The 24,851-nt window shown below is 39.8% G+C and overlaps 3 protein-coding genes and 2 long non-coding RNA genes across 10 annotated transcripts in view; 3 read left to right on the top strand and 2 right to left on the bottom strand.

Annotated features, from left to right (window-relative positions):
* Positions 1–306: 306 nt before the first annotated feature.
* LOC122413619 (uncharacterized) lies at positions 307–5,229 on the bottom strand. The gene is made up of 2 exons (XR_006261588.1): positions 4,720–5,229; positions 307–665 (listed from the first exon to the last, which is right to left on the bottom strand). It is a non-coding gene; the product is annotated as an uncharacterized lncRNA (long non-coding RNA).
* LOC122413618 (myosin heavy chain, muscle-like) lies at positions 1,179–4,219 on the top strand. Of its 2 annotated transcripts, XM_043424080.1 has the most exons (3): positions 1,179–1,314; positions 1,467–1,669; positions 2,099–4,219. In XM_043424080.1, the coding sequence occupies exons 2-3, from the start codon at positions 1,471–1,473 to the stop codon at positions 4,021–4,023; spliced, it is 2,124 nt and encodes a 707-aa protein (XP_043280015.1). In that variant the 5' UTR covers positions 1,179–1,314; positions 1,467–1,470; the 3' UTR covers positions 4,024–4,219. The 2 variants fall into 2 exon arrangements, with proteins under 2 accessions (XP_043280015.1, XP_043280016.1); XM_043424081.1 differs by lacking the exon at positions 1,179–1,314 and having other exon boundaries at positions 1,440–1,669.
* A 3,771-nt stretch (positions 5,230–9,000) lies between the features above and the next one.
* Positions 9,001–22,292, top strand: Clic (chloride intracellular channel protein 5). The gene is made up of 4 exons (XM_043425307.1): positions 9,001–9,283; positions 18,968–19,273; positions 19,773–20,099; positions 20,880–22,292. The coding sequence occupies exons 1-4, from the start codon at positions 9,215–9,217 to the stop codon at positions 20,958–20,960; spliced, it is 783 nt and encodes a 260-aa protein (XP_043281242.1). The 5' UTR covers positions 9,001–9,214; the 3' UTR covers positions 20,961–22,292.
* Positions 21,330–23,301, bottom strand: LOC122414234 (uncharacterized). The gene is made up of 2 exons (XR_006261723.1): positions 23,188–23,301; positions 21,330–22,600 (listed from the first exon to the last, which is right to left on the bottom strand). It is a non-coding gene; the product is annotated as an uncharacterized lncRNA (long non-coding RNA).
* Positions 23,248–24,851, top strand: part of LOC122414229 (TGF-beta-activated kinase 1 and MAP3K7-binding protein 3-like) — an 11,693-nt gene continuing 10,089 nt past the window's right edge. For 3 of the 5 annotated variants that reach the window (XM_043425296.1, XM_043425292.1, XM_043425294.1), the window contains exon 1: positions 23,248–23,700. In XM_043425296.1, the coding sequence (XP_043281231.1) occupies positions 23,657–23,700 (44 nt within the window). In that variant the 5' untranslated portion in view covers positions 23,248–23,656. The remainder of the gene's footprint in view (positions 23,701–24,851) is intronic. The other 2 variants (XM_043425295.1, XM_043425297.1) reach the window with 2 other exon arrangements.

The following is a 24,851-nucleotide window of genomic DNA, read 5'->3' as shown; positions in this document are numbered from 1 at the left end:
TTTGCAAGGGCGTCGTGTCTCACAGCCAATCTCAAAACGTTTTTTTTCTTCTAAACGGGCAGGAATAAAATGTCAAGGATTTTTCCTTACAATTATCATCACTAAAAATGTGACACTTACTTCACGCAACTCTCTCAGCCGCGTTTCGTTAATAAGTTGAATTTCTGAAGTATTAGAAATCTGGACTTAACCTCCAAAATTTCGAATTTTTTATTAATCACATCTTTCGGTGGTCGTTCAACAATTATCGGTACCACAATTAAAATTCTTAATAGTCACTACTTATTTTATAATAAAATAAATATATTTTAGATGCGAATGTACCGAACTTTTATTATTCTTTCACGAAATCACGATTGCATATCAAATGCGATAAACTGATACAGAGTGGTTCAATGGTCACGAATAAAATCATAATTTTATCGTCGAGTAGTCAGCAGATTATTTAATAATTAATCAATTATTTCCGAACAGTCGGCCTTACTGGGCCGATCAAAATGATTCCGACCGCCAACCGATGTTTTCTAATGCGCTAACTTGCAAGCGAGTGGATTAATGTGCACGTAATTCCAATCACTTTGCTTCCATGCTTTGCAGCGAGGCTGGATACCTTCGAAGATAGACCGACGCAAATCCATGTTCAGCTGTTCAGTCCATGCGTTCAGCTGTAATGTCGATGTTCGTTTTTCGTTTAGTCTCTAAAAAACAGGTGAAAATTGCGCGCGAACGGTCATGCGCTTCTGCTATGCAAGCGGTCGAGTATAGTGGGGGGTGATCGGTAGTAGACGCGCGGGAAGGCGTTCGGCACGTTGTATCATTGCATATAAATAAGCCTTTCCCTGGTTTCTTTCTTTTACTTGTCCTGGTTTCTTTACTCAGAAGGTGGTTTTTGATAAGATTTTATTTTTCTTGGACCCGTACGTCATCGACTATGTTCTCGTTCTATAGGCATGTAATCAACCAGCAGCACGTGATAAAGTCGAGATTGGAGCAGGCGCGAGATCATGAATTCGAACCACGTTTACATTTTCGTATCCATTCGATCACTATCTTCAAGAAAATTAACAAGTTGAAAAACAATGAATGTTTAAAGTAATAAAATTGTTTGAAAACAAAGTGACATTGAATAACCTCGTTAGCCCACATATATTGAAATTTACCGAGAAATTCAATTTGAACAAAAAAACTCATCAGTCTCCAGAACCTTTATAAACTCGATGCCCCTAATTTTTCCATTTACTTTTCAAAGAGCGACGTTGGCAGTCACTGAGGCTTACAGAACCGAGATAAAGTCAGTGAAAAATCAAGCCACTGGTAAAGCATTAATTTGTGTTTAAAATCGTGTTTCATAAAAGTGGAAAAGGCGTTGGGGAGTGATCTGTAAAAAAAAGTGTTGAGAAAAATAGTCAACAATTTCGTGTTGGTCACGTGAGATTAAGAACTAAATTTATTGACGTTGATTTCAGCAATATGGCCGTCAAATTTGTTGCAGTTTTGGTGGTATTTTTCGTTACGGTTTCACTGGCATTGGATCCGATTGAGTTTGAAGACAAGAGCAGGCCCGGGGGTAAGTATTTTTGTAGTCGATTGCTCAACTTCTTACGACGATGGATGCATCTTATGGCGACGCCAAAGGAGTTGGACGAGATTGGTTCACCAGCAAACGTATGTAAGTATATTAAGGAGAGAAAATTTCAAAAAAAAAATTCGCAAAAAATTTATAAAATATTTATAAAAAAAATAGGATATTGAAAACTTCTAATTGCCATGACGCAAAAACTAATTATAAAATAATTCCTCAGTTTTGTGCACGGAAAGTAGCGATAAAATTAAAAAAAAAAAAAAAAGTTTTTTGTTTTTATCCTTTGATAAAAGATCGATTGGATCGTTTCAGCGCAAATTTTTTGTGTATTTTAATTTCCTACGATTCGTTTCTCTAGAACACTAGCTTTGTATAATTATTTTTTATTTTATGAGCGAAAAAAGGGGAAAAAAAATTTTTTTCGCCTTCAGGTGTTCATAAAAAATAATAATTGCGAGCAAGAATCGTGGCAGAATGTAACAATTATGTGACGCACAATGATATTAAAATTTTCAGCGACTGCTGGGAACGCTGATAATAACATGGTGTCGGACTCATTATTAAAAAACAATAAAAAAGTGTCACCAAAATCGATCTTCAATTTTTGGAGGAAGCTGACGGCTAGAAAAAAAATACGTAGAGGTGATGTTGGTAGAGAAAAGGAAGTCACAGCTATTGACGTCAAAAAAGATGAACTTATTAAGGAACTCATTGACGAGGTTGCTCACCAACGTCAACTCATCAATAATTTAACCGCGGCAAAGCAGAAACTGGACAAAATCATGGAGAATTTCAACATTCAAAATCATCGCCAACTCCAACTCTGTGATAACGTCAGAGAATCCAATGAACGAATGAATCGAAGTTTAACTGAGTGCATTCATAAAATTACCAACCAGAGTAAGAGGATCGACGAGCTCACCGCAGAGAGGAGCAATCTCGATGGTACCTTAAATAAGCTTAGAATCAAATATGTTCATGATATTGGAAAACTAAATGAAACGATTGGAGAAGTAAACAGAAATCTTACTGAGTGCATTGGGAAAAGTACCTCCCGGTATGAATCAATTGATAAGCTCGCCGCCGAGAAAAGTAACCTGGATGACACCTTAAATTGCTCTACAATTATATACGTCAATGACAGTGAACAGCTCAGCAAAACAATTGATAATATCAATGGGAATCTTACTGAGTGCATTGAAAGAACTACTTTCCAAAGTGAATTGATTGACAAGCTTGCCATCGAGAAAAGTAACCTTGACAATCTTCGAATAACATGCCTTAATGACATTGTACAGCTGAACAAAACGATTGACAAAGTCAAAGGGAATCTCACTGAATGTATTGATACAACCACCTCCCAGCGTAAATCAATTGGTGAGCTCATAAACGAAAAAAATATTCTGAACGATTCTCTTGATGACCTTGAAATAACATGCCTTAATGATATTGAACAGCTGAACAAAATAATTGACAAAGTCAATGGGAGTCTAACTGAGCGCATTGATACAACCACCTCCCAGAGTAAATCAATCGATAAGCTCACAAACGAGAAAAGTAAACTCAACAATTCTTTCCATGATCTTCAAACGACCTACCTTAAAGACATTGTACAGCTAAAAAAAACGATTGACAAAGTCAATGGGAGTCTCACCGAGTGCATTGATACAACCACCTCCCAGCGTAAATCAATTGACGAGCTCATAAACGAAAAGAATATTCTGAACGATTCTCTTGATGATCTTGAAATAACATGTCTTAATGATATTGAACAGCTGAACAAAATAATTGACAAAGTCAATGGGAGTCTCACCGAGTGCATTGATACAACCACCTCCCAGAGTGAATTAGTTGACAAGCTCACCAACGAGAAGAGTAACCGTAATGATACCTTGAACGACCTAAGAATCAAATACGTTCATGACATTAAACAGGCCAACCTATCAAATGACGAAATCAATACGAACCTAACTCGGTGCAAGATCGAAAAAAATACCTGTTATGAGAGAAATCTCAATCTGACTGTATTCCGACAGCGTTCTATCACTAAACAAGCCAAGCTTCGCAGTCACATTCGGGACCTCACCAAAAACCATAATGCCTTAACTAAAGCATTCAATGAATTGAAAGAAAATCTGACAGTTCTGACGTTTTATAAATCAGCATATGAAAATTGCGCCTTACATAAGCAAGAAAAGTTTACCAATCTCAAACACGGCGAATCAGACGAAACAAAGTTATCAGAATGTATTTCTGCCCGCCGCAAATTCGAGCCAACTTGCGTCGACATTGGTAATGGCAAAGCATCTGTCGGCGATATAGCACACAGACTTGAAGCTTGCCTTCACGCCCGGAATACGTACGTCACGGGAATAATAGCCAAATGCGAACAGGACATAAAAAATTATACCGAAACTGTAAAAACCGCCGAGAAAAAATAGAATGGTTTGAACGCCACTCGAATATCTCACGTTGACACTCATGCATAGTTGCAGATGTTACGGGTGATCGAATAAAAACCGCTCGACTCGAACCCCGGCGTATCTGCACCACAAATAATATCACACGAGTTCTGCACTACGGAGCCTTTGTTAGTAAAAGCGGCGCTGAATAAACGTCGAGGGGAAAAAGGAACAAGAAAAATTGGATGTGAAACCTTAATAAATGTTGGAGAAATTTCATTTCAATTGAATGAGGTAGAAAACTTATTCGCTGCTCTTTTGTTCTGGTTTTTCGACATAATGTTCTTTACGATAGCATTGTATACGCACTATTCGTACTTGATTTTTCATAAACGAAGTAGATCGAGAACGACCTACGACTCGACTTTGCAAGCGTTAGAAATTTCTTCTAATTTTTTAGAATTTTCAACACACCTCTTCGGCAGAAGAAAACAATTTTCGAGATTCGGAGTTATTTAATCGAAATGGATGTTATGGATGCATAATGAAAAGAAAAAACTAAAAAAAAACCCTTTTATAAGGCAGTTTTTTGTTGCGAGGAAAAATGAAAAATGTTAGAGATGAAAAAAATTTGTCATAAATTATGAAACCGTATTAAAGTGAATAAAAGATGTTTCCATGAAAAATTTCCTTACATTGATTGACAGAAACTAAATATCGCGATAAGTTTCGTACCTAACCTCTTTTCCCATGATCTTCATGTTACCCGCCAGGCGAGCGCGGGATCAACAATTGGGTACATTCTATTTTGCGTTCGACTTGGCATTGTAGACGTTACAAGCGTTTAGATGGGTGCGTTTGTTTTCAACGCTCCCGACGTTCAAGTGGTTGAACGCATCCACAGAGAGAACCGTTTGTTATCTCTGTTATCGCACTACTGCTTGTTTCGCTGTCTTCACTTTTCGATGAATTCAGTGTTATTTCGTCGAGTGTAATTGAAAAAGAACAAATCACTTGTTGGTTCCGTCATTTTGTAATCGCACCAAGACGAACATGACGTGAACGCAACCAGCGTCACCGCGTTTACTTCAAATCGAACACGTTTTATGCCCGTTTTCTTCTCCGACGCGGTTCAAACTCAGCTCAATTTTTTTCATATAATTTCGAGATAGGATGAAGTAGAATGTACACAAAAATTTAACCTAACATCCGAGTTTAGTTCCAAATATGTTAACACAGATGTGGCCACGGTCGTTTTCTTCGATAAAGAAAAAAGATACGACGACAGAGATTCTCAACTTTGTTGACAGTCGAGTAAAGACACATTTACATCTTTACCAGAAACATTTCAACCGAAATTTGATTGCACAACTATCACATATCAACTCTGCAGAACATTCTTTTCGTAAATCTATAAATCGCAACACGACTGTACCATGAAAATAAATAATATGAAAATATTATATCTAACGGTTCGTTATTTGAAAAAAATACTTCCATGAAATATCCAAACGTCATCATGACGTTCACGTGTTTTGATCATTCAATCGGCAGAATGTCTACATTTGTAACATGAAAATCGATTTTCATATTTCGCGCACTCATATTTAAAAAAAAAATTGTTGGTGTAGTTACTCACGGTTACAGGAACGGGCCTCGATCTTCTTCCTACCTTTTTCTCCCGCGATCCTTGCGATCTCCGTTTTCCCCAACGATCCTCTCCCTCTCCGTCTTCCTCCAGGATCCTTTTGCTCTCCCTCTGCCTCTACGATTCTCTTATCCTGCTCCATGGTTCTGATCATAAAGAACTTTCCACATATTTTCAACACACTTTTCTTCCAATGTTTTTTCGTCCTCCCATGCTTGGAATTTATCATTTCACCTTTAACTTTTATTATCACTTCACCGTATCGCAGAAAATCGTAATCGCGATTCATTATCACAAAGTTATATTTCCGCTGGTATTTTTTTTCGAGAACGATCTTGGGTTTTTATTCACCAAAAATTTAACTTTATACCGACGCGAGAGAAAAAATTCGTTATTTAATTGTACGACCGATTGAATACGAAAATTAACATAAACGAAAAAAAATATCCCCATTTTGAGGGAGGGCTCTTCTTTGCCTACTCTTCCCTAGGTTTTTTCCTCAGAAAACCATTTTTGCGCAAATGGATAAGCCAATATGTCGAGTAACAGAAACAATTGTAGTGACAAAACCTGTACCACCGTTTCATAGAGAATCGAGTGTGCCCGCGTGCGTGCACGCGTGGTCGGTTGCTCGCGTCCTATTGTTAGCATTTGACTAGTAAAAACTATTCGTAATGCTGTACATAGCTGCGGTTATACGCGTTGCGTGCGTTGCTTAGCGTGCAGCGTTTGCAACTCCGACTTATCTGCATGGAATCTTGCCTGCGCGACTTCAAAGTGATACAGAAACTGTATCGAGCTCGGAACTGTGTCAAACTATCCGCTATGGAGTAGATTTACTGACTGTCCGTCTTCGCTTGCCGACAACCCCATGGCTTTAGGACCGTGCGTTAGGTGCTTTGCTTTGCGTTGCGTTGCTCGGGGTATGCTTGCATCTTAGCTCGCTTGCGGACACGCGCGCGTGCAAGCATACACAAGACTCTCGAAGCTATGTTACAGGCGTCACTAAACTCTTTCTGTTACTGGCCCTTGCCTCGATACTATTTTTCACTAATTACCAAAATTTTATAAATACTCATTCATGTGCAAATTTTGTAATAATAATAACATCGAGTGCGAGGACTTCCCTATCGGCCCATCTGTAGTTGCGTCAAAAAAAGGAATCTCAGAAATTAAAGAGAAAAAATGTATATGGATAAGGAGCGAATCATTATTTTTTCATTAAATTTCAACTTTAATATTCGTTACGTTGTGTTTTCGTGTCTTTTATCGATTCGCACGATCTTAAGTTCTTTTATTTTTTAATTTAGATGACCGATCAGTTGCTTCAGCGAGATTGAATTTACTGTTAAAATTATGAAATAACTGTTAAAGCTACGATAATTGATAAAATTATGACCGCTACCAATTTTTATTGGTTTCTATTTTATTTGTTTATCGATTGATTGAAAAAAGTTAAATCGTAAAAAAGATTATTTTAGTCATTCAGGGTAAAGTAGGATTCCACGTGTCGTATTTCGTGCCCCGTTTTCTCAATGCACTGGAATGTACACTGCGTAGCGATAACGGCACGCTCACGTTCCGCGCCAGTCCCCACCCTACGCCCGCCGGGGCCGGGCGGTGAGTGAAGCGAAAAGCGAAACGTGTTGTGCCTCTCTCCCTCCCGGACGGAGCTCCCCCTCCCTGTGCGTGCCGAGCGAGCCGAGCGACGTGAGTGAAGCGAATCATGTTGCGCCTGCGCCTCTCCCCTGTCTCGAGCTCCGCCCGGTGTCCGCCCGTCACCCCTCTCTCCCGCTGGCTGACCGAACGCCTCTATCCCCACTCTGCTCTGCTACTACGCTATAGCGAATAGTCCAAACACGACCAAGCGTAAACGCGTGAGACGTAAACACGTGAAGAACGAAAACAAACCGAACGAATTATCCAAAATCCATTCGTAAATATTCACCGATTAATTGCCATAATTATCAATACACAAAATTGTATGTACCGAACCGTTGAATAAATTATGATCAACCATTAAAATTATACATTATTTGTGGCGCTCTAATATTTTATATTAAGGTATTTTTATCAAATTTTAATTAATATTTTTTAATTTTTAACCTGGAAAACTACTTCACCAAAAAAAGTGAGGTAGTGACGTAATATGATAGAACATTTTTGGAGTAGAAATATTTTCTGGTGGACATTTTTAAAATTATTTATTTTCATGGTGCAGTTGTTAAGGGGTAGTATTTGGTCATAGTAGAAATATGAAACTTGATTTGTTGGGTGTAGATGAATTTTGGTATAGAATTAAATTTTGGTAGAGATGTTTCCGGTCGAACTGTAATGTGTCGTTTAGCCCGAAACCCCCGAAACCAACTCTTGAATTCAATTACCAACGAAATCGAGAGAATCTCGATTTGAGATTCTCATTTGAATTCGATTGACATTTGGAACTAGACCCCGACTTTAGGCTAAGTGGTTGAGTTCTGCATAACCAAATCGATCTCATATATCAAAAATTTTTGCGCTACCTCCGTCGACAATCGCGGCGCCGCTAGTCAGTCTGCGGGAAGAATAAGGGGTACATTCTACTTGGACGCTGACAGCGTTTAGATGGTTGCGTTTAGAATTGTGTTCTCAACGCTCCCGACGTTCAAGTGGTTGAACGCATCCACAGAGAGAATCGTTTGTTATCTCTGTTATCGTACTACTGCTTGTTTCGCTGTCTTATTCACTTTTCGATGAATCCAGTGTTATTTCGTCGAGTGTAATTGAAAAAGAACAAATCACTTGTTGGTTCCGTCATTTAGTAATCGCACCAAGACGAACATCACGTGAACGCAACCAGCGTCACCGCGTTCACTTAAAATCGAACACGTTTTACCTCTGTTTTCTCCGACGCGGTTCAAACTCAGTTCAATTTTTTTCATGTAGTTTCGAGATAGCATGAACCGAGTTTAAACTCAGATTAACGTTGGAGAAAACGGGCATATATGAAAAAAATTGAACTGAGTTTGAACCGCGTCGGAGAAAACGGCCATTAGCGTTATTATGCCCGTTTTCTCCAACGTTAATCTGAGTTTAAACTCGGTTCATCCTACCTCGAAACTATATGAAAAAAATTGAACGAAGTTTGAACCGCGTCGGAGAAAACGGCCTTTAGCGTTATTAACGCTCTGTCAGCGTCCAAGGAGAATGTACCCAATGTCATGTGTCATGGCGACGACCTAACCCTACCTACCAGGCACTCAGTGCGGACAATGCAAAACACACGTTGCGCACGTTCGACGACGATGTGGTTGGTAGCAGAAACCGAGCTCCTCAAGCGTTCGACCAATCAGAGTAGTTTCGGGTGCTCCCAAATAAACTCTATATCTAAAGCATTGAGTGGTGTCACCACCCCGCTGGAAACATCAACGACAAAGGTCGTGCGCTTAACAGTCTTCGCTTCGGAACACTGGTCGAGCAGTGTGTTGAAGTTTCTCCGTTTCAAAAGTGCCTTGATTCATAAACTTATTCCAACGCATTTGTCTTCATAACCTCGGGAAAGTTGTGCTTTTTCGGATTTCGTTGGACGCTTGTTGTTGAAAAATGGCGGACGAGGGCCACGAGAATGGCACGAGCAACGGTGACGTGCCGGAGATAGAACTCATAATCAAGGTTAGTGTGATCGTCCGCAATTATCATCTCTGGAAAAAGCAACTCGCCGATACGCCGTAAATTCCTAATGAAGATTATAATTTCCCTTATCTACAATCGTACCACTCTCGGAATACGAACCTCGTGATCAATTTTTCAATGCATTCGGAACGATACAGAAATATGGGCGTGGAACGCTACGGATCGGGATTTCAACCCTTTTTATCATTTTTCCTACATTTTTACCGAGTTCGTCGTGCTAAAATTCGACACTATTTTAAAAAACTCATCTATCCGGTCTACTTTGATATTTCACCCAAAACTTTTTAGGCTCACAACAATGAGGATTTTTTTTCCAATCTATTTTGAACATATTTAGATTCAAAATAGTAATGTGAACTTAAAATCGAAGAAAACAATTTCTGTTTTCGGAAAATAACATCCGAGACACCTTCCAAAAATAGCAAACCAAACAATTTGTCCCTCGTGACGATTTCATTTGTTGCTTTTGAATCCAATGATGAACAGAACTTATTTTCTTTGCTGATCAGGCTTTACGTGAGTTTCGGGAAATCCTAGTACAATAGTAAACGAGTAAATTGAGTTTCGTTCAGCAAATTTACATCAAATTTTCAATAGTCGAAGAATTTTTAGTCAAAATTTGGTTCTTCTCAACGATTAACCTCACATTCGACTCACTTCCTGTTTTGTCTCGAACACGAAAACATTTCGAAAGAATCGCGGTTGGAAACGACTGAAAATACTGTAAATTATGAAGAATTCTCACGATTTTTGTTTCCTTCTTCGCGACGATGGCACTCGATGGGTCAAAGCAATGAATGTAATTAGAATTCCTCCTAATTAGTAGCATTCAATTCGATCCGTGTTTGACATTTTCTATATGAAAAACGAAGCGATAATCTCAGTTTTTCAAAAATCCGTGCGGTGCTCCCGTAAAATAAAAAGAAAGTTTCAGTAAAGCGTTACGAAATCATCGATACGAAAATACGAAAAAAATGTGGAAACTTGTAATTTCTGATAAGAAAATGAGATAAAATTCATTGATTTCGTTGGTTTTTTCCGATACATGAAACGCTTTTCGATGTTATTTCTTACTGCCCGGTGATTTTCCTCTCGAAATTAAACTTCGTAACAATTGCTATCGCTGAATTATCATTCGCTTTCGGAAAAAAGGTTCGAGCTGCAGGCTTTTTGTTCCTTATTCCCGAAAAATGATAGAAATCTTGAAAACAGTAAACACCTGAAATAAATTTAATAAACACGCGTGTATGTCAACGCGGTTGACCTTGAATTCGATCGTGTCATAATCCCTAACAGTTTCGCGAACTTTTCGACGAAACCAACGACATCCAAGTCGTAATTTCCTCACGAATTCGAGCAGTCAGCGTAGTTTTCGGTTTTTTTCGTACAGTTTTATTCGCTTCACAATTATTTCAAAGTTCACACAGCTTTCGAGGGATTCCGGGTTCGACGTCTCGAAGCTCTTCGACGCCGAAAATCCTTCTGGACCCAAAAAATGCTTCGATTTCAGCCGCAGAAAAATCCTCCCCACAAAAACGTATCGCGAGGACGAAAAAAAGCTTTTCGAGCCTCAACAGTTCGAGTTTTCAAGCAGACCGAGATGAGCGACGTTTTCTCCTTTATTTATCAATAACTTGACCTCCTTTTTTGTAAGGACCCCTCCAACGGGCCAGTGCCATAAAAGGATCACGTTCGTTATTCCAAGCCTCGTATTCAGGCCCATCCTATTGCTCGTTGGGCCCGCCCGGTACGAGCCTCGAGCTCGTTAGTCAAACCTCGAGTTATGCACCTGGCACGTATTTCTTCCCACGCTTTGTTCCATGTTGGATGTTCGTTCGTCATAATTTTGAACATTGAACTTTCCCAATCTGTTCGTAAGTGTCGTTGCCGCTCGGGTTTGTTTTTTTCACCGTTAACCGTACGAGCTTCCATCGAAACTGGGAAGCCTTATTTTTATTTTCAACTTCAATGTTCCAGGCTCGAAAAATGTGGACGAAAAAATTCTAATCGAACCTCGGACTCGAGTTTGAGCTACGATTCCGAGCTGAAGTTATTTATCGGAATGATTCGAGCGCATTTTAACGAACGAACGTTCTTGGCTTCCGATATCTCAAAAGCACTACTCGACCGTGGGTTCGAGACTCGAAAAAGCAAATTTGTTTGCTTCCACACTCGAACTTTCAGCGTCTCGAGTTTTTCCCCCTTTTTTCATTCTCAAGCTGTTTCAGGTCACCCCGAAGCACAGGTGAGGCCGCGAGACGCGAGTTTCGACGGTTTCAACTCGCTTGAAAATAGTGACGCATTTGCGAACGTCGACATTGTTTATCTAGTGAGTAATTCGAGCGGTGATCTACGAGCAGCGCACACACGCTCGCGCAGAGTCACGAACCGCGTGAGATCGCGCGCCCTGTCTCGATAATAGCGTCGCTCTTACGCGCTCCGGACAAATTTTCATATTCGTCGGTGACTTAAGGAGGGTGGCTAGGGACGATACAATGTTGCCATGCTAAACCATGTTAAACACATTAAAAATTTCAAAATGATCAGAATTTTATAAAATTTGGTGAACATATTCTTTAGAGTTAAATTTGACAATACAAATTTTTTAAGATTTTTCTTCTGTACAGTTATCGAGTAATTGATCACTAAAGTTCACGTGTATAAGCATAGCGTTTCCATATATATAAGTATACATTCCGGGCATAAGAAATCTGCTTTAATGCGTAATTACTCGATAACTAAGCAGAAGAAAATTTTGAAAAAAATTGTGTCTTCGCACTTGATGTTGAAGAACATTATCACCAAATTTGATCAATTTCTTATCAATTTGACGAACGTAGCCACCCTCCTTAACTTTCGTCCAATTGTACGGGGCACGGTGATTCGAAAGTTCTTGTATTTCCGAGCCACTCGTTCGGTTCTAGCCAAACGATTTGTCGCTCGTCAGTAATTCTTCGTAGGAAATTGAAGCTCGAAGAGTTTGGCAGCGACGAGACTTTTGTCCGCTTTTCGGTGTTGAAGTTTCTAGTTTTTTCTCGTCGTCCAATCGGCTCCTGTGGATTTTTAAAACTGGAGAGTAAAACAACGGAAATGAATGTTTTTCGTCGGAGCGTCTCGCGAAACTCGCTTCCAGAAAAGCTGAGCTTCGAATCGCCGAAGGGAAATGACAAACGTCAGAATAAAACGGATCGACGCGAACGTGTTTAGAGGCGATAAATTAATCGGAGAATTTCTGCAAATTTTTCCTCACCGAACGGGGCTCGCGAGCTTATCCAACCGGTTCGCTGAATTTTTCTTTTCTACCGTTAGCGAAAGGAGAAAGAGGACGAAGGACTCCCTCGAGGACTCTGCCGACTTTTTTCGATCGCGCGGTAATTCAACGGTAAAAGCGGTTGCGGTTGTTTCGCGCGGAGATAAAGAAAAGGGATAAATAGGAGCGGGGAGAGAACCGTTGCCCACGATATTCCACTCGCAGTCGTCCTCGCAGTCTCGTTTTTATAGTGGAAAACTTCCGACTCCCGGGCATCGAGAACCTTTAAAAAGGAAAGTCGGGGGCGAAAGCTAAATCGAGTAAAACGTCGCTGAGACACGGAAAATAAAATGGGAAAAGAAATCCTCGTCCGTGCACAACCTTCGAAGTCGAATAGAACTTCGAGACTTTCGACATCCGACAAAAACAATCTCAACTCAAAGTACGAAAGAGTACACAGATCCGATCGACTCGAAATTCCAACTTTTTTAGAACTTTCCTCCCAGGAACGTCTCCGACTGTGCGAAATCGTTTCATAAACGTTGTTCCAGAGCATTTTTTATGAGACTGAAGTTTGCAACGTCCAACGAAATCATCCGAAAAAGCTCTCCAACGATTCCACTAATTCTCCAATTCTCTTACGTGCTTAATTTGCAATTCGTAGTGTTTTCAGTCTGCACCAAGGATTCGTGGAATAAAAAATTGGAGAATGCCAAATGTTTTTTTCGTTAATTTCGTCGGACTCCAACGTCGCAAACTCCAGCGTCGTCATTTATTCTCCAAAATAATTATCCAGAGCTGATCGAATCAAAGTGGAGAGTTTTCAATGAAATATTGCAATCGAGGAAATATTAGAGAAGATTTAAATGATTGAAAGTTACTGAAGTTTCGTGGAATAAAAAATAGGCTTTTCTACATTTCTGTAAATAACACGAAGCACATTGTTCGAAATTCGTGGCACTCTGTACAAATGCTCGACAACCGGGTTTCCCTAACTGCTGAAGTATTCTATCGAGTCGACGATCTCAAGCAGGCCCTCGATCCTCGCTTTCCCCCGTGACTCTCGGTCCACTCTCACACTCGTATTTGCACTGTTACGTTACAACTTTTTATTGCTGTTCGCGCGTCGCCTCAACCGGTCGCAGTGAACCATGAATGGAAGTGCGAGTTTCATTTGAGATTCCTCGCGATCTCCGTGTCCCACGTTTTCGTACGTTTTTCGAAAACTGTCGATTCTTTTTGGTCGCATGCCCCGCTCGAACGCTCGTGAAAAATTCGACGATTTCCCACGATTCATCCTCGCTTCTGACCACAATTCGACGAAATTCGTTCCAACGACTAAAACTCGAAGCTCGGTGGAATACCACAATAAATATGGAAAAACATATTTATATATAGAAACTCTGAGGAGACTGAATTTCTGCAGATTTTTGTCGAGTAGCAATTCGATGATGGAAGCTCCAGCAGTGTCAACATCAGTGGAACATTCTTAAGGTAGCTCCTGTACTGCAAGCTACTCAAATGAGTGCTAAATTTTCAAAACGCTTTTAGGCCAAGTTCAACGTACCGATTAAACTTATTCTTAGTAGATATGTATTCAAGCATATTTTATTAACGTGAAAAAATATTAAAAACGATAGTTTTGCAAAACTGTCAACTGACAGATGCACATTTCCATGACGACACATTTTCACAGCTATTTTTCAAAGAATCATCCGTATTTTTTAACCGATTTTATTGCACAAAGTCTCATTTTGTTCCTCAACTGATCCTCTACGAATTCACCACGTAGATTATCCTTTAAACTCGTTCCTGAGAGAAATTATGAATGAAAAAGTTTTTTCACTTAATGAACAATCAGCTGGAAGAGTGAAACGATCGAGTTAAAAAAACAACTACACGGTGGATTCGTAGAGGACCAGTTGACCAACAAAATGAGACTTGTTGCAATAAAATCGATGAAATAACGCAGACAATTCTTTGAAAAATACGAGTGAAAATGTGTCAGCGTGGAAATTTGCATTTATCAGTCGATGCTTTTGCAAAACTAGCGTTTTCAATATTTTTACATCACAATAAAAAATGCTGTAATACAAATCCACTAACAATACATTTAATCGATACGTTAAACTTGGTCTAAAAGCGTTTTTAAAATTTAGCACTCGTTTGACTAGCATGCAGTACAGGAGTTAGTACCTTAAGGATTTACATGCTCGTGTGGAGATGAAAAACGTTAGAATGGTGAACGCAGAGTACGATAACGATTTATTTATCCGCGAGGCAATGATTCACGATCTTTCGTGCTGCAACGGAAAGCAGGAGGACGCGGATTTTTTCCCTCAGTTTCCGAGATCCACATGCATCGAACGAAAACGGCAGGCGATAAATCTAGTTGAGATATTCGTCGAGGTCGCGAAGTTGAGAGTGCGAGGATTAATCGTTCGGGCTCCCTTTAATGCTGCGGCATCTTTCGAAGCATCGGTAACGAGAATAAGTGACCTTGTGCGTGTATCCAGTCAGCTTGAACGTAAAAGGCTCTCGCGGGATTGATGACGTTGCTCGCTCTCTCGAGTGCCTTCAATTGCGCGCCCCAACACCCGCAACCTGAAGAACAACTTTTCGGTCGCTCCATTTTTTATTCGATCGCTTCCCTCAGCGATCAGCTCGAAAGTAGATCGACCAAAAAGCTACTATTGTTTTTTACACTCGTCCGCGTTCGAGAAAATTCCTTCGTGAATCGCTGTCGGAAAAAAACTCGCGCGGAGGCTAATTTCGGCGGAATTTTTCACGCGAAAAATTGCCTCGATTCCAATGGCAATGTTCTCCTGGATTTTCTCCTTTTCTCGTATCAATGCACCAATTCGAGAATATCAAAACCGAGTAAATACGACGCAAAACTAAAAACGAGTACTCCGTCTCGTGCTTACGAATTTGAGACTTAAATTCAGCGATCCAATGGCCTCTGACGAGGCTTCTTGTTGACCGCTTAATTAATGAGGTAACTGTTAAAAAAATAGCTAAGAATTAACGGCGCAATGGTCACGAAGAATTTACCTGCTTAATTTACCTGCTCGATTAAAGAGGCACGGCTGCTCCCGTTGAGTCAAAAAACGAGCTTAAATTAAAATTATCCGCGCATTGATTCTGAATGTTGAATATTCATTAGGACGATGCAAACAAAATCGATATTTTTTTCGATCAACTTTAAGAGCTTTCAGTATACTGCTCAGAAAATTAACTTTTCCAAAATTGAGCTTCGAACAAAAGTTTTTGGTCGCTCACACGACGCTGAAGTTTGCTACGTTCGAGTCCATTTTTTATTTCACAAAGTGTCGGTGCAGGTTGGAAAGCTACGAATTGGAAATTCGGCAGGAAACTAAATTGGTGAATTATTGAAATTATTGGAGGGTTTTTAAGATCATTTCGTTGTTTATTCCTTAACCAAATTAATTAACTAAATTCATATTGAGCTCAGCAGGATCTCTGATGTTTTCGAAACGTCTCAAATTTTGAAAGAATTCTTTTTCAACAAGTGCCAACGCCCTCTAAATTTCTGGCCAATAATTTTCAGCTCAAAAAAACAATTTTCACTGGTCCGCGCGGACGAAAAGAATTTTTTTCAAGCTTAAATTCTGGGAAAGTTACTTTTTCGACGAGCGCTGAAAGCTCTCAAAGTTAGTCGAAAAAAAACATCGATTTTATTCGCATCACTCCAGTATTCGTATTGTCGCGATCACGATTGTTTACGACGTGCAAAATTATTCATAAATAATTCATTTACCAGAGACAAAGTGAATAAAAGTCGTATTTCGAGTAATAGTCGCACCTCCTTAATTGGGAGGTGAGAAACGAAAAATTGCACGAGTCGAGAAGAAATAGAGCGACGTAAATGCGTTTGAGTAATCAGCCCGGAGTTTCAATAACACAGAAAATCTTAACTGAGTCCAATCCTTGCTGAGGAATCGAGGAATGATTCATTGAGAATCATTGTTATGGAATAACTAATGAGAATAAAGAGGTTAGCCACTCGCTTTGTCCTCGTACTTGGGTCCGAAGGGACTGGGAATTCCGGCACAGCTGAGTCACATTCTGGTGCTGCTGCTGCTCCTCTTCGATTTAATCTCGTCTCCGCATACGCATGTGGTGTGTGTGTGTTTGGCATACTTAACAATGTGCGATCCACCGTTATGTGGCAGCGATCGTGCTGGTGCAGTGAACCTCACTAAACGAATGTACGTCGAAGCGTTTGCATCGTTGGGAGTCGACGAAATTTCGGGACATTGCAAATAATCTTTTAGAATCGACGAACGTTTTGGAATTCATGAGGAAAACTGAGGAATCGAGAGGAGCACTCAACTCGCGGGGGAAAAACCGTGGAAATTTGAATGTCAGGAATAACGTCAACGCGAAATAATCGCGCGGTTACTCCCGCATCGTTAACTTCAGGCTCGTAAAATGAGTGGCACTTTGCGTGCACGATGAATGGAGCAGTCCTCGCGGTCGCCCTGCGCGCAGGTGCCCCGCGACCTCGTCTCACCGCGCGCACTATTTTTGACTTCTTTTTTGTATCTCCATCTTCGTGTTTGGCGCGAATACGTGCCACTCTTTCGGCACACTCGAACGGAACTCTCGAGAGATCGTGACCAATGGAGAAACACGGAGTGGCGGCTTCGAACGTTATCAGCTGTTCCAACGAGCCATCGAATTATTCAGATTTTCATTGTTTCCTTAAACATCGAGATTGACTCGTCTCTGGAAAGTAGCTCATTCGATATCGGAGTTTGAGCACGAAGCAATTCGATTGTTCGACATTCGGTTGATTATTTTACGAGAATTTAAGGGTTCGGGGCTTCTCCATTTTTTCAAGTAGTGGCAACGTTTTTTCCTTTCCCCCTCCGATGCCTACGTGCTGCAAGCCAATCCGATGAGTAAATCTTGAGATTTGAAAATTTCGGGATCACTGGCTACTTATTTTGGAATGCAAAAATTCGTGGGACTGGAAGACGCTACGATTTAAATCTATTTTGCAATAGAGAAAGGCGCAGACACGTACGAATGTGCAATCTGACATTTTCTTTCGTGAAATACCATCTCTCGGTCCAACTCGATTCGCTGCTTTATTTCAACGACACGAGCGTCGTGCGCTTGAGGCCGATGAAGATTACGGTGGACACTGAAACCCGCTGAAACCATGGTTTTCGAGCGTATCCGGAATCGTTGGCAATTTTAGTACGAAAGATTTGAATTTTCGAATCGTGAATTTTCTACTTGCTTCATTCCCTCGGATTCTTTCATTTGTTTTCTGATCCACCGCTCTCGCTGCGAGCCCTCTTCAAACACGTAATTCAATATGTTGGTAAGCGCGTGTTCGCAGCTACGAAAGCTCGACGTCACGAGTGTAATTCCTGCGCGCTATTCAGAATAAAAACGGTCTGTTCCAACGAAAAGTTATATTTAGCTGATACCGCGAGGGTCTTCGGTGGGGGCAGGTTGGCTCTCGTCGTTCGAATATTCTCCTTCGTAGCTTCTTTCCCGCACCGCGTTACTTTTCACTCTAATTAACATTTCTTATCAGCTCAGATTTCTCTTCGTTTCTGTTTGTTTTCGTAGCGATTTATTCGTCGAAAAGTTTCGGGCACACACCTCGAATCGAGGGGGTTTCAGATTTGAAATTCAATTCGTTCGCGTGCCTTTTGCGGCTTGCTCCAAACCAGTCGATAATTTTGAAAATCAGGGGGACAAAAGTTCAACGATATTTCACTGAAATTTCTTGAAAATTTGTTTGACCTTCAAACGAAAATTGAACGACTTCGCGGCAGTGATTCCGCACACGAAAATCGCTGCTTCAAGATCGCTTTCGTGCACAAGATTATTCGGTGCACGAAGGATTTACAGCGACTGAATTGCGCAATCCCCGAACGTGTCTATTCGAACCCGATAATCAGTTCATTTCTGTGTACTTCGCCGGGCCCGAGTCGAGCAAAAAAACATGAAAAACTCTCCAGCATATTACATCAGCACTTTGAACGATTCAAATGATTTTCGGAGTCTTTCTTCCCTCGTTATTTTCTGGCTGAACGATTCAGCGATAAACGTGAGAAAATGCCTCACTCCGTGACCAACATTTCGAGTTCAAACTATTCATTTACGTGGACGAGCACCTGTCAAATGTTTACTTAATTATTGCATAATTAAAGGAGACACGCAGCGCAAATTATGCACTGACACTGCATTACGATTGATTCGTTTCAGATCGCATTAAACACGATGTAATTTCATGACGAAGGAGAAAAAAAAATTATGCGATTTAATGAAATGGCAGTGAAAATATCAATTTTTAAAGGAAGAAAGCTTTCAATGTCTTCATCAACGATCGTTAATTGTCATTATTTTAATGAATACAATGATTTCAGGCCTCGACCATCGATGGCAGGAGGAAAGGCGCCTGTCTCTTCTGCCAGGAGTACTTCATGGATCTGTACTTGCTAGCCGAGCTCAAGACCATATCGCTCAAAGTAACAACGGTCGATATGCAGAAACCACCACCGGATTTTCGCACGAATTTCCAGGCGACACCGCCTCCAATCCTCATCGACAATGGCGAGTCGATCCTCGAGAACGAGAAAATCGAGAGACACATCATGAAGAATATTCCTGGCGGTCACAACCTTTTTGTACAAGACAAAGAAGTTGCTACACTCGTCGAAAATTTGTTCAGTGTAAGAATCTTCGTTCCTCCGTTTTTAATAACTTTATAAATTATTAAAATTCATTTATACGAACGTCAACTGTGAAACGAACGTCATTGACGAAGATGGAACTAAATTGTGCGCAATTTTCTTTTCTTCGTACAGAAGAAACAACGTTTCTTAGAAAAGGTTGGAAAACGAAATAAACCTTTCGGGGAGACGCGAAAAGATTTTTTTTTATTGAAAAATTGGAATCGTTTTGCGAGGTTACGTCGTCGGCTAGTTTCATGCTAAAATTCTTGGTGAATGTCACTGCTGAGACACAGTCAATCTTCTGGACAAAAAGGTCACATTTGTACGCATCACGAATTGAGAAATTTCAAGCCTGCGGAGACGTACAGAAATCCAAATTTTCTTTCCTAAAACACATTTTATTTGAACTTTATTTTCGTTTATGAGCGACGTTGATTTTCTTTATTTTTGAAGCAACTCATTTACTACGTTAGACGTGTATCGATTCATGTTCCAGAAATTGAAGCTTCTCTTACTGAACGCAAAGGAAAAGGACAAAGACCCGAAATCGTCCTCGCTAATGGCACATCTTCGCAAAATCGATGAGCACCTCGGTCGCAAAGGCACGCGTTTTCTTACGGGAGACACGATGTGCTGTTTCGATTGTGAGCTCATGCCACGTCTACAGCACATCAGGGTCGCTGGAAAATATTTTGCGGACTTTGAAATACCAGAGACCCTGGTTAACCTTTGGCGATACATGCATCACATGTACAGACTCGACGCGTTTCTTCAGAGCTGTCCAGCCGATCAGGATATAATCAATCACTATAAGTTGCAGCAGGTAAAGTTTTCTTTCCCCTCAAACGAAACGAAAATTCGTACTGTGAAGCGAAGGATCGTCGTTTGTTGATAAACTTCCATTCGTTTTGAATCTTCTTATTGCTGGCTTCGAATTCGAGTTGAAGAAAATCGCTGACAAAGTTCGAATTTTAAGAGAGTACGTGATACCATTGAGAAAGTGAAAAAAAAAATAATCTATTGAACGAGAAGAAATTAATTTGCACGAAAAAAGCAATTTTTCAATTTCGAAATCGATAAAGTGTCTCAATGGACATGAAAAATCAGATGGAAAAATTGGTTCCGTGCATCTCGAGCACGGAGAACTCTTAGTTCAAAATTGTCACGTTGATTAAACGCAATTATAAACGTACGCGCTAATTATTCTAATAAGACGACTTTCCGTTGCTCAATTAGCAGACACACCGGAAGTCCCAATTACGCTAAACTCGCGTGACAATTATTTGTTCTTGAAGGGAGTTTTCTATCCGTAAGCAAAATGATCGAATTGTTTTTACGTTCATTGTTCCTCGGTATTATGCGATGGATTAACTTCGTATGCAAGTTTTCTAGGATCTCGAGTTTGAGAAAGTTGTTTTGTAAATTATTTTTATTTCATGAACAATTTCATAAGTTTCTACTTGAATTTTCATTGCGCACGAATAAAGTCAAAAGAAGTAGAATTCTGATACTTCGAGTTTTGAAATTCAGCCACGAAACGCGAGTTGGCATACAAAAAACAGTCGCTGCGTTATTTTGTCGTAACACTGAATTTTCATTGCAGAGCATGAAGATGAAGAAGCACGAAGAATTGGAGACGCCAACATTTACGACCAGCATCCCAATCGAAGTGAACGACGATTAGAGGCTGTGCCTCCGCCGAGTTTCCGGTCCGTGACCTTGGGATATCGGACGTGTCACATTTGCGTCTGCGGCCTCGTTTTAGTGAATAAAAAAAAAAAGAGAAGAAACGAAAGAATGCTTGAAGAAGCGAATACGTCGACAATCGAGTAAACTGTGCAAGAAAGAAACAAAAAGTAAATAATTGATAGGAGCAAAAAGAGTGAAAAAGCACACGCGAGTCATGAGAACGTATGCTATTCGAAGTTTTTTATAATACTGCTAAAAACAAATTACGCGGAGCAGCGTTAGACTTTATTCACTAAGGAATATCTACTTTTATAACGCGACCGGTGTCCACACATATTTAGAAAAAATATGCTTGCACGAATGAATTTACATTCGAGTGTTACGCTTGAAAAAAATAAAAAAAAATTCAAAAACAAAACGAAACGTGCTGACGTAACGAAGGCAGTAAATAAATTTTCTACGACGCTTTTCAAATGTGCCCGAGTTCGCGAGACGTTCTAGTTGGTTTTTCTCTCTCTCTCGCGTTCTCACTTTCTTCTCACTTTTCAATCACGAATGAAAGGCTTGTTTATTCTCATTTTCTTCTTTTCTCAAACCTCACAGACACGATTGTTTATACAACGACCTTGTCGACCGTCGTCCCGTCATCAGGGGAAATTCGTCGTCTTCGAATCGTCGCGAACCCTCTTAATGCCTCGGTTCACGTGCGCCATTTTTTAAACGATTTTCGAGACAATTTGCTTTTTACGTCTCCAATTAATTCGTCCTTGTACTTGATGCTACGTAAACTCATCGTTGTTTCATCGTTAAGTTTGTACGATAAGAATTGACAAGAAATTTAAGCAGAATTCGAAACGAAAGCGGATCAAAAATTGGATAGAACTAGCGAAACCATAACGTGGCCTCGATGAGACGGATGTTCGGCCATCAGATTCCCATATTTTTGTGCCAAATTCGAAGACCAACATCCGCCTCACCGTCTAACCACTTGCTTATCAAACATTTCTTTTGTCGGATGTGAGGGTCTCATTTTCAGCAAAATATGCTTCACACTTAATCGACGGCCTGCGCAATATAAGCAAAGTGTTGCAAACCTTTATAAATTTCATATTAATTCGTACGTATTTATATTTGTTTATATATTTACTACGATTGAAGAAAACAAAAAACAAAAAATTAGAGGATCTACCGCTATTCCTGTATTATTAATATTATTGATTAATGAATTTATTATTATTGTATTATTATTGATACATTTTGGTTTATACTCGTAAAAAAGAGAAATCAAATATACCAGTGTTTACAATAAATTATAATCCCTATCGTATTCCCGGCGCGTATATTTTATTCTGCTTGTCGCAGAAATTCTCGTTGCGTCGTTATATCGTGGTTTGCATTTGAAAATATGAATATTTCGCTTCTATCGTGCTGTTTTTTCCAACTTACCGCCTTAAATTTCCATTTTTATGCCATTTTTTTACGAACACAGTATTACAAAATTGACTGGAAAAAACGATTAACTCGGTTTTCAGTAACTAACATTTTCATGGGATCTACGCGTGACTCGGAAAATTCATAGCAGCGGTGTCATCAGGTTCGACGAATTTCAACTGCGCCTTTTTCACTGTGATTTGGCTGAAAATATAACAAAAATCGGCTGAATTTGAAAATAAAGTAAGTAAATGGGAGCGAAAAGAAAAAAGGGGAGTTAGTCAAAGTAGTGGAAGACAGCGTGCATCGAATAAAGAAGGGAAAAACATGCGTTGATTTTAGGTTAAATATAGCGTGACGAAGATTCGGAATCGCGGGATGGCGAAGGTTTTCGTCTTCATCTGTGAACTCTGTAAATGCGTTGGAGAGCGTCGTCGAAGCAAATAACTATTGGAGATGCAACGAGGAGAAAAGGGACGGTGAAGTCGTCCATTCATAAATAGAAAGCTCGTCCATAATGACTGTGGCAGTGGTAGAGGTCGAATCGTAATGTTTACTAAATAGTTCGTGAAAGTCGCTCCGACTACCGATAATTTTGCCGCGGCGCTAAGTGTCAAAGTGGTTGCCAGTTTGACAGCTCGAGTCAATTGGGAATCTGTCAAATTTTTCGATCGGAAACGATCTTTCTCAGTTCAGATTCCAGAGGCTTGACGACAATAATTTGAACGTCTAATTGCAGCAACGAATATACGAAAGGTTTATTAGTGGCTTCTTCATAAACAATCGAATACTTGAGTCTCGTCGTAACCAAGATGGCGTCAGCGGTACGAGAGCTTAGTGCACAGCTGATCAGTGGTCCCCGACGGACGGTCGCTTGCGTTCATCCTCGTTATTTTGGATAATAGTCCACGACGAAGGAGAGACGCGTCCGTGATCGCCGTCCAGTCAAGAGAAAAAAATATATATATAGCGAAAAAAACCTACATACACACGCACACGTAGATTCAGTCAAAGTTTATGAAATTTGTGATGTAACTAAAACAACGGTTCTTTCGGAATTGGAGCCTCGAAAAATCTTGCAAACAAAGGATATTTTGTGTATTTGGGATATTATTGTTTTTCGGGTTCAAATTTAAAGCGTTGAAATGAAAAATGAAGTTTCGAATTGCTCATAAATAAAAGTGATCGTGTACGAGTTTAGATTTCTTATTTTAAAAATCTTTCGGGTTTTTCGCTCTTTTTTTTCCTTCCGAATCATCCATGGGTCTATTTGACTTCGGACGTGTATCGATGGTTGTCGTCCGGTAAGTTTTTTTTTTATCGCAACGTAGATAAATAACGAAGGACTAAAAGCACACAATTTCATGTTACGAAAAATTCAGTTTTTTTTTTCTTCTTTTCATTATTTCGGTACCAACTTCGTTCGGAATATTCAGCCTCGTATTATAACTAAGTTTTGGGGTACTGAAGAATTGGAACTCGATCAAAAAACCCTTTCGAATACCTACTTCCCTATTCACGCACTGACTTTTATCTATCTTCGAGCCGCCATGTTATAAGCGAGAAACTAAAATACACCTGGCGAATCGCAAAAACGAAAGAGAGATAGAGCGAGGGAGAGAGAGAAGGTGGAAGGAATGCGACATTAAGACAGGCTTCATGGAATGTCTCTTCACCCAAGTATATACCGATTGTCGGCAAATTAGCAGTTAGGCAAATAAACAATGTAACTTTCCTCATTTTCTGTACGTTTTTTTTATCCTCATCATAGTGTTTTTTTCGCTCACAAATGCCAAAATTCGAGGTTAAAGTCCCAATACCCCGACAGAAATTCCAATTCCTTTTCATACGTACGATCTTACAAATATTTTAAGAACGATGCTTTCATTTTTCAATCATGTTTATTCGTAAGAAAATCCGAAAATTCTTACTATTTATTTTATACTTCCCTCCTTTTTTCTCCGAATACGGAAAAATAACGAATTCTCGCCCAATTTCCGAGACAGTTTTACATCGTCGTTCTCAAAGTTTCAATTCCAACGAGCTGAGTGACGTTCATTTTTTTAAAAAACAATTCTTTTTGATCGACTCGGTGAAAAATATGTTTGCACATAATGAACGAACGTTCGACGATACTTCAAGAAAAGTCTGCCACATTTATTCGGTTACAAATTATCCGATGCTTGTTTTTTTCGTCTCACTGACTACGAATTCACAGTTTGCTCGAGAAATTCCACCGCCAGGAAAAGTGGTGGTGTAACCGATAAAAAAACCTCGCAATTTTTTTTGTTTTTTTGTTTTTTCTATTCGAAGCTCAACATTAAGAATTTTTTGTTCCGTAGTTTGTCAGGCTTCGAGAATTGAACAAACTGCCAGTAATTTGGACGTTCCATTAGTTCATTTTCGTAACAACTAAATAATTGAAAAATCCTATTCAATCTGTATCGCTATTTTT

Source organism: Venturia canescens, chromosome 7 (genome assembly GCF_019457755.1).
Source record: "Venturia canescens isolate UGA chromosome 7, ASM1945775v1, whole genome shotgun sequence".
Lineage (NCBI taxonomy): Eukaryota > Metazoa > Arthropoda > Insecta > Hymenoptera > Ichneumonidae > Venturia > Venturia canescens.
Note: the sequence above shows the minus strand (reverse complement) of the source record. Positions and strands in the feature narration are given on the sequence as shown.

Excerpts from the sequence above, each read along its gene's own strand:
- LOC122413618 (XM_043424080.1), top strand. The coding sequence starts at position 1,471 with ATGGCCGTCAAATTTGTTGCAGTTTTGGTGGTATTTTTCGTTACGGTT. Across the intron at positions 1,670-2,098 it reads TGGTTCACCAGCAAACGTAT|CGACTGCTGGGAACGCTGAT; the intron begins GTAAGTATATTA and ends TAAAATTTTCAG.
- Clic (XM_043425307.1), top strand. The coding sequence starts at position 9,215 with ATGGCGGACGAGGGCCACGAGAATGGCACGAGCAACGGTGACGTGCCG. Across the intron at positions 9,284-18,967 it reads AGATAGAACTCATAATCAAG|GCCTCGACCATCGATGGCAG; the intron begins GTTAGTGTGATC and ends CAATGATTTCAG. Across the intron at positions 20,100-20,879 it reads ATCACTATAAGTTGCAGCAG|AGCATGAAGATGAAGAAGCA; the intron begins GTAAAGTTTTCT and ends TTTTCATTGCAG.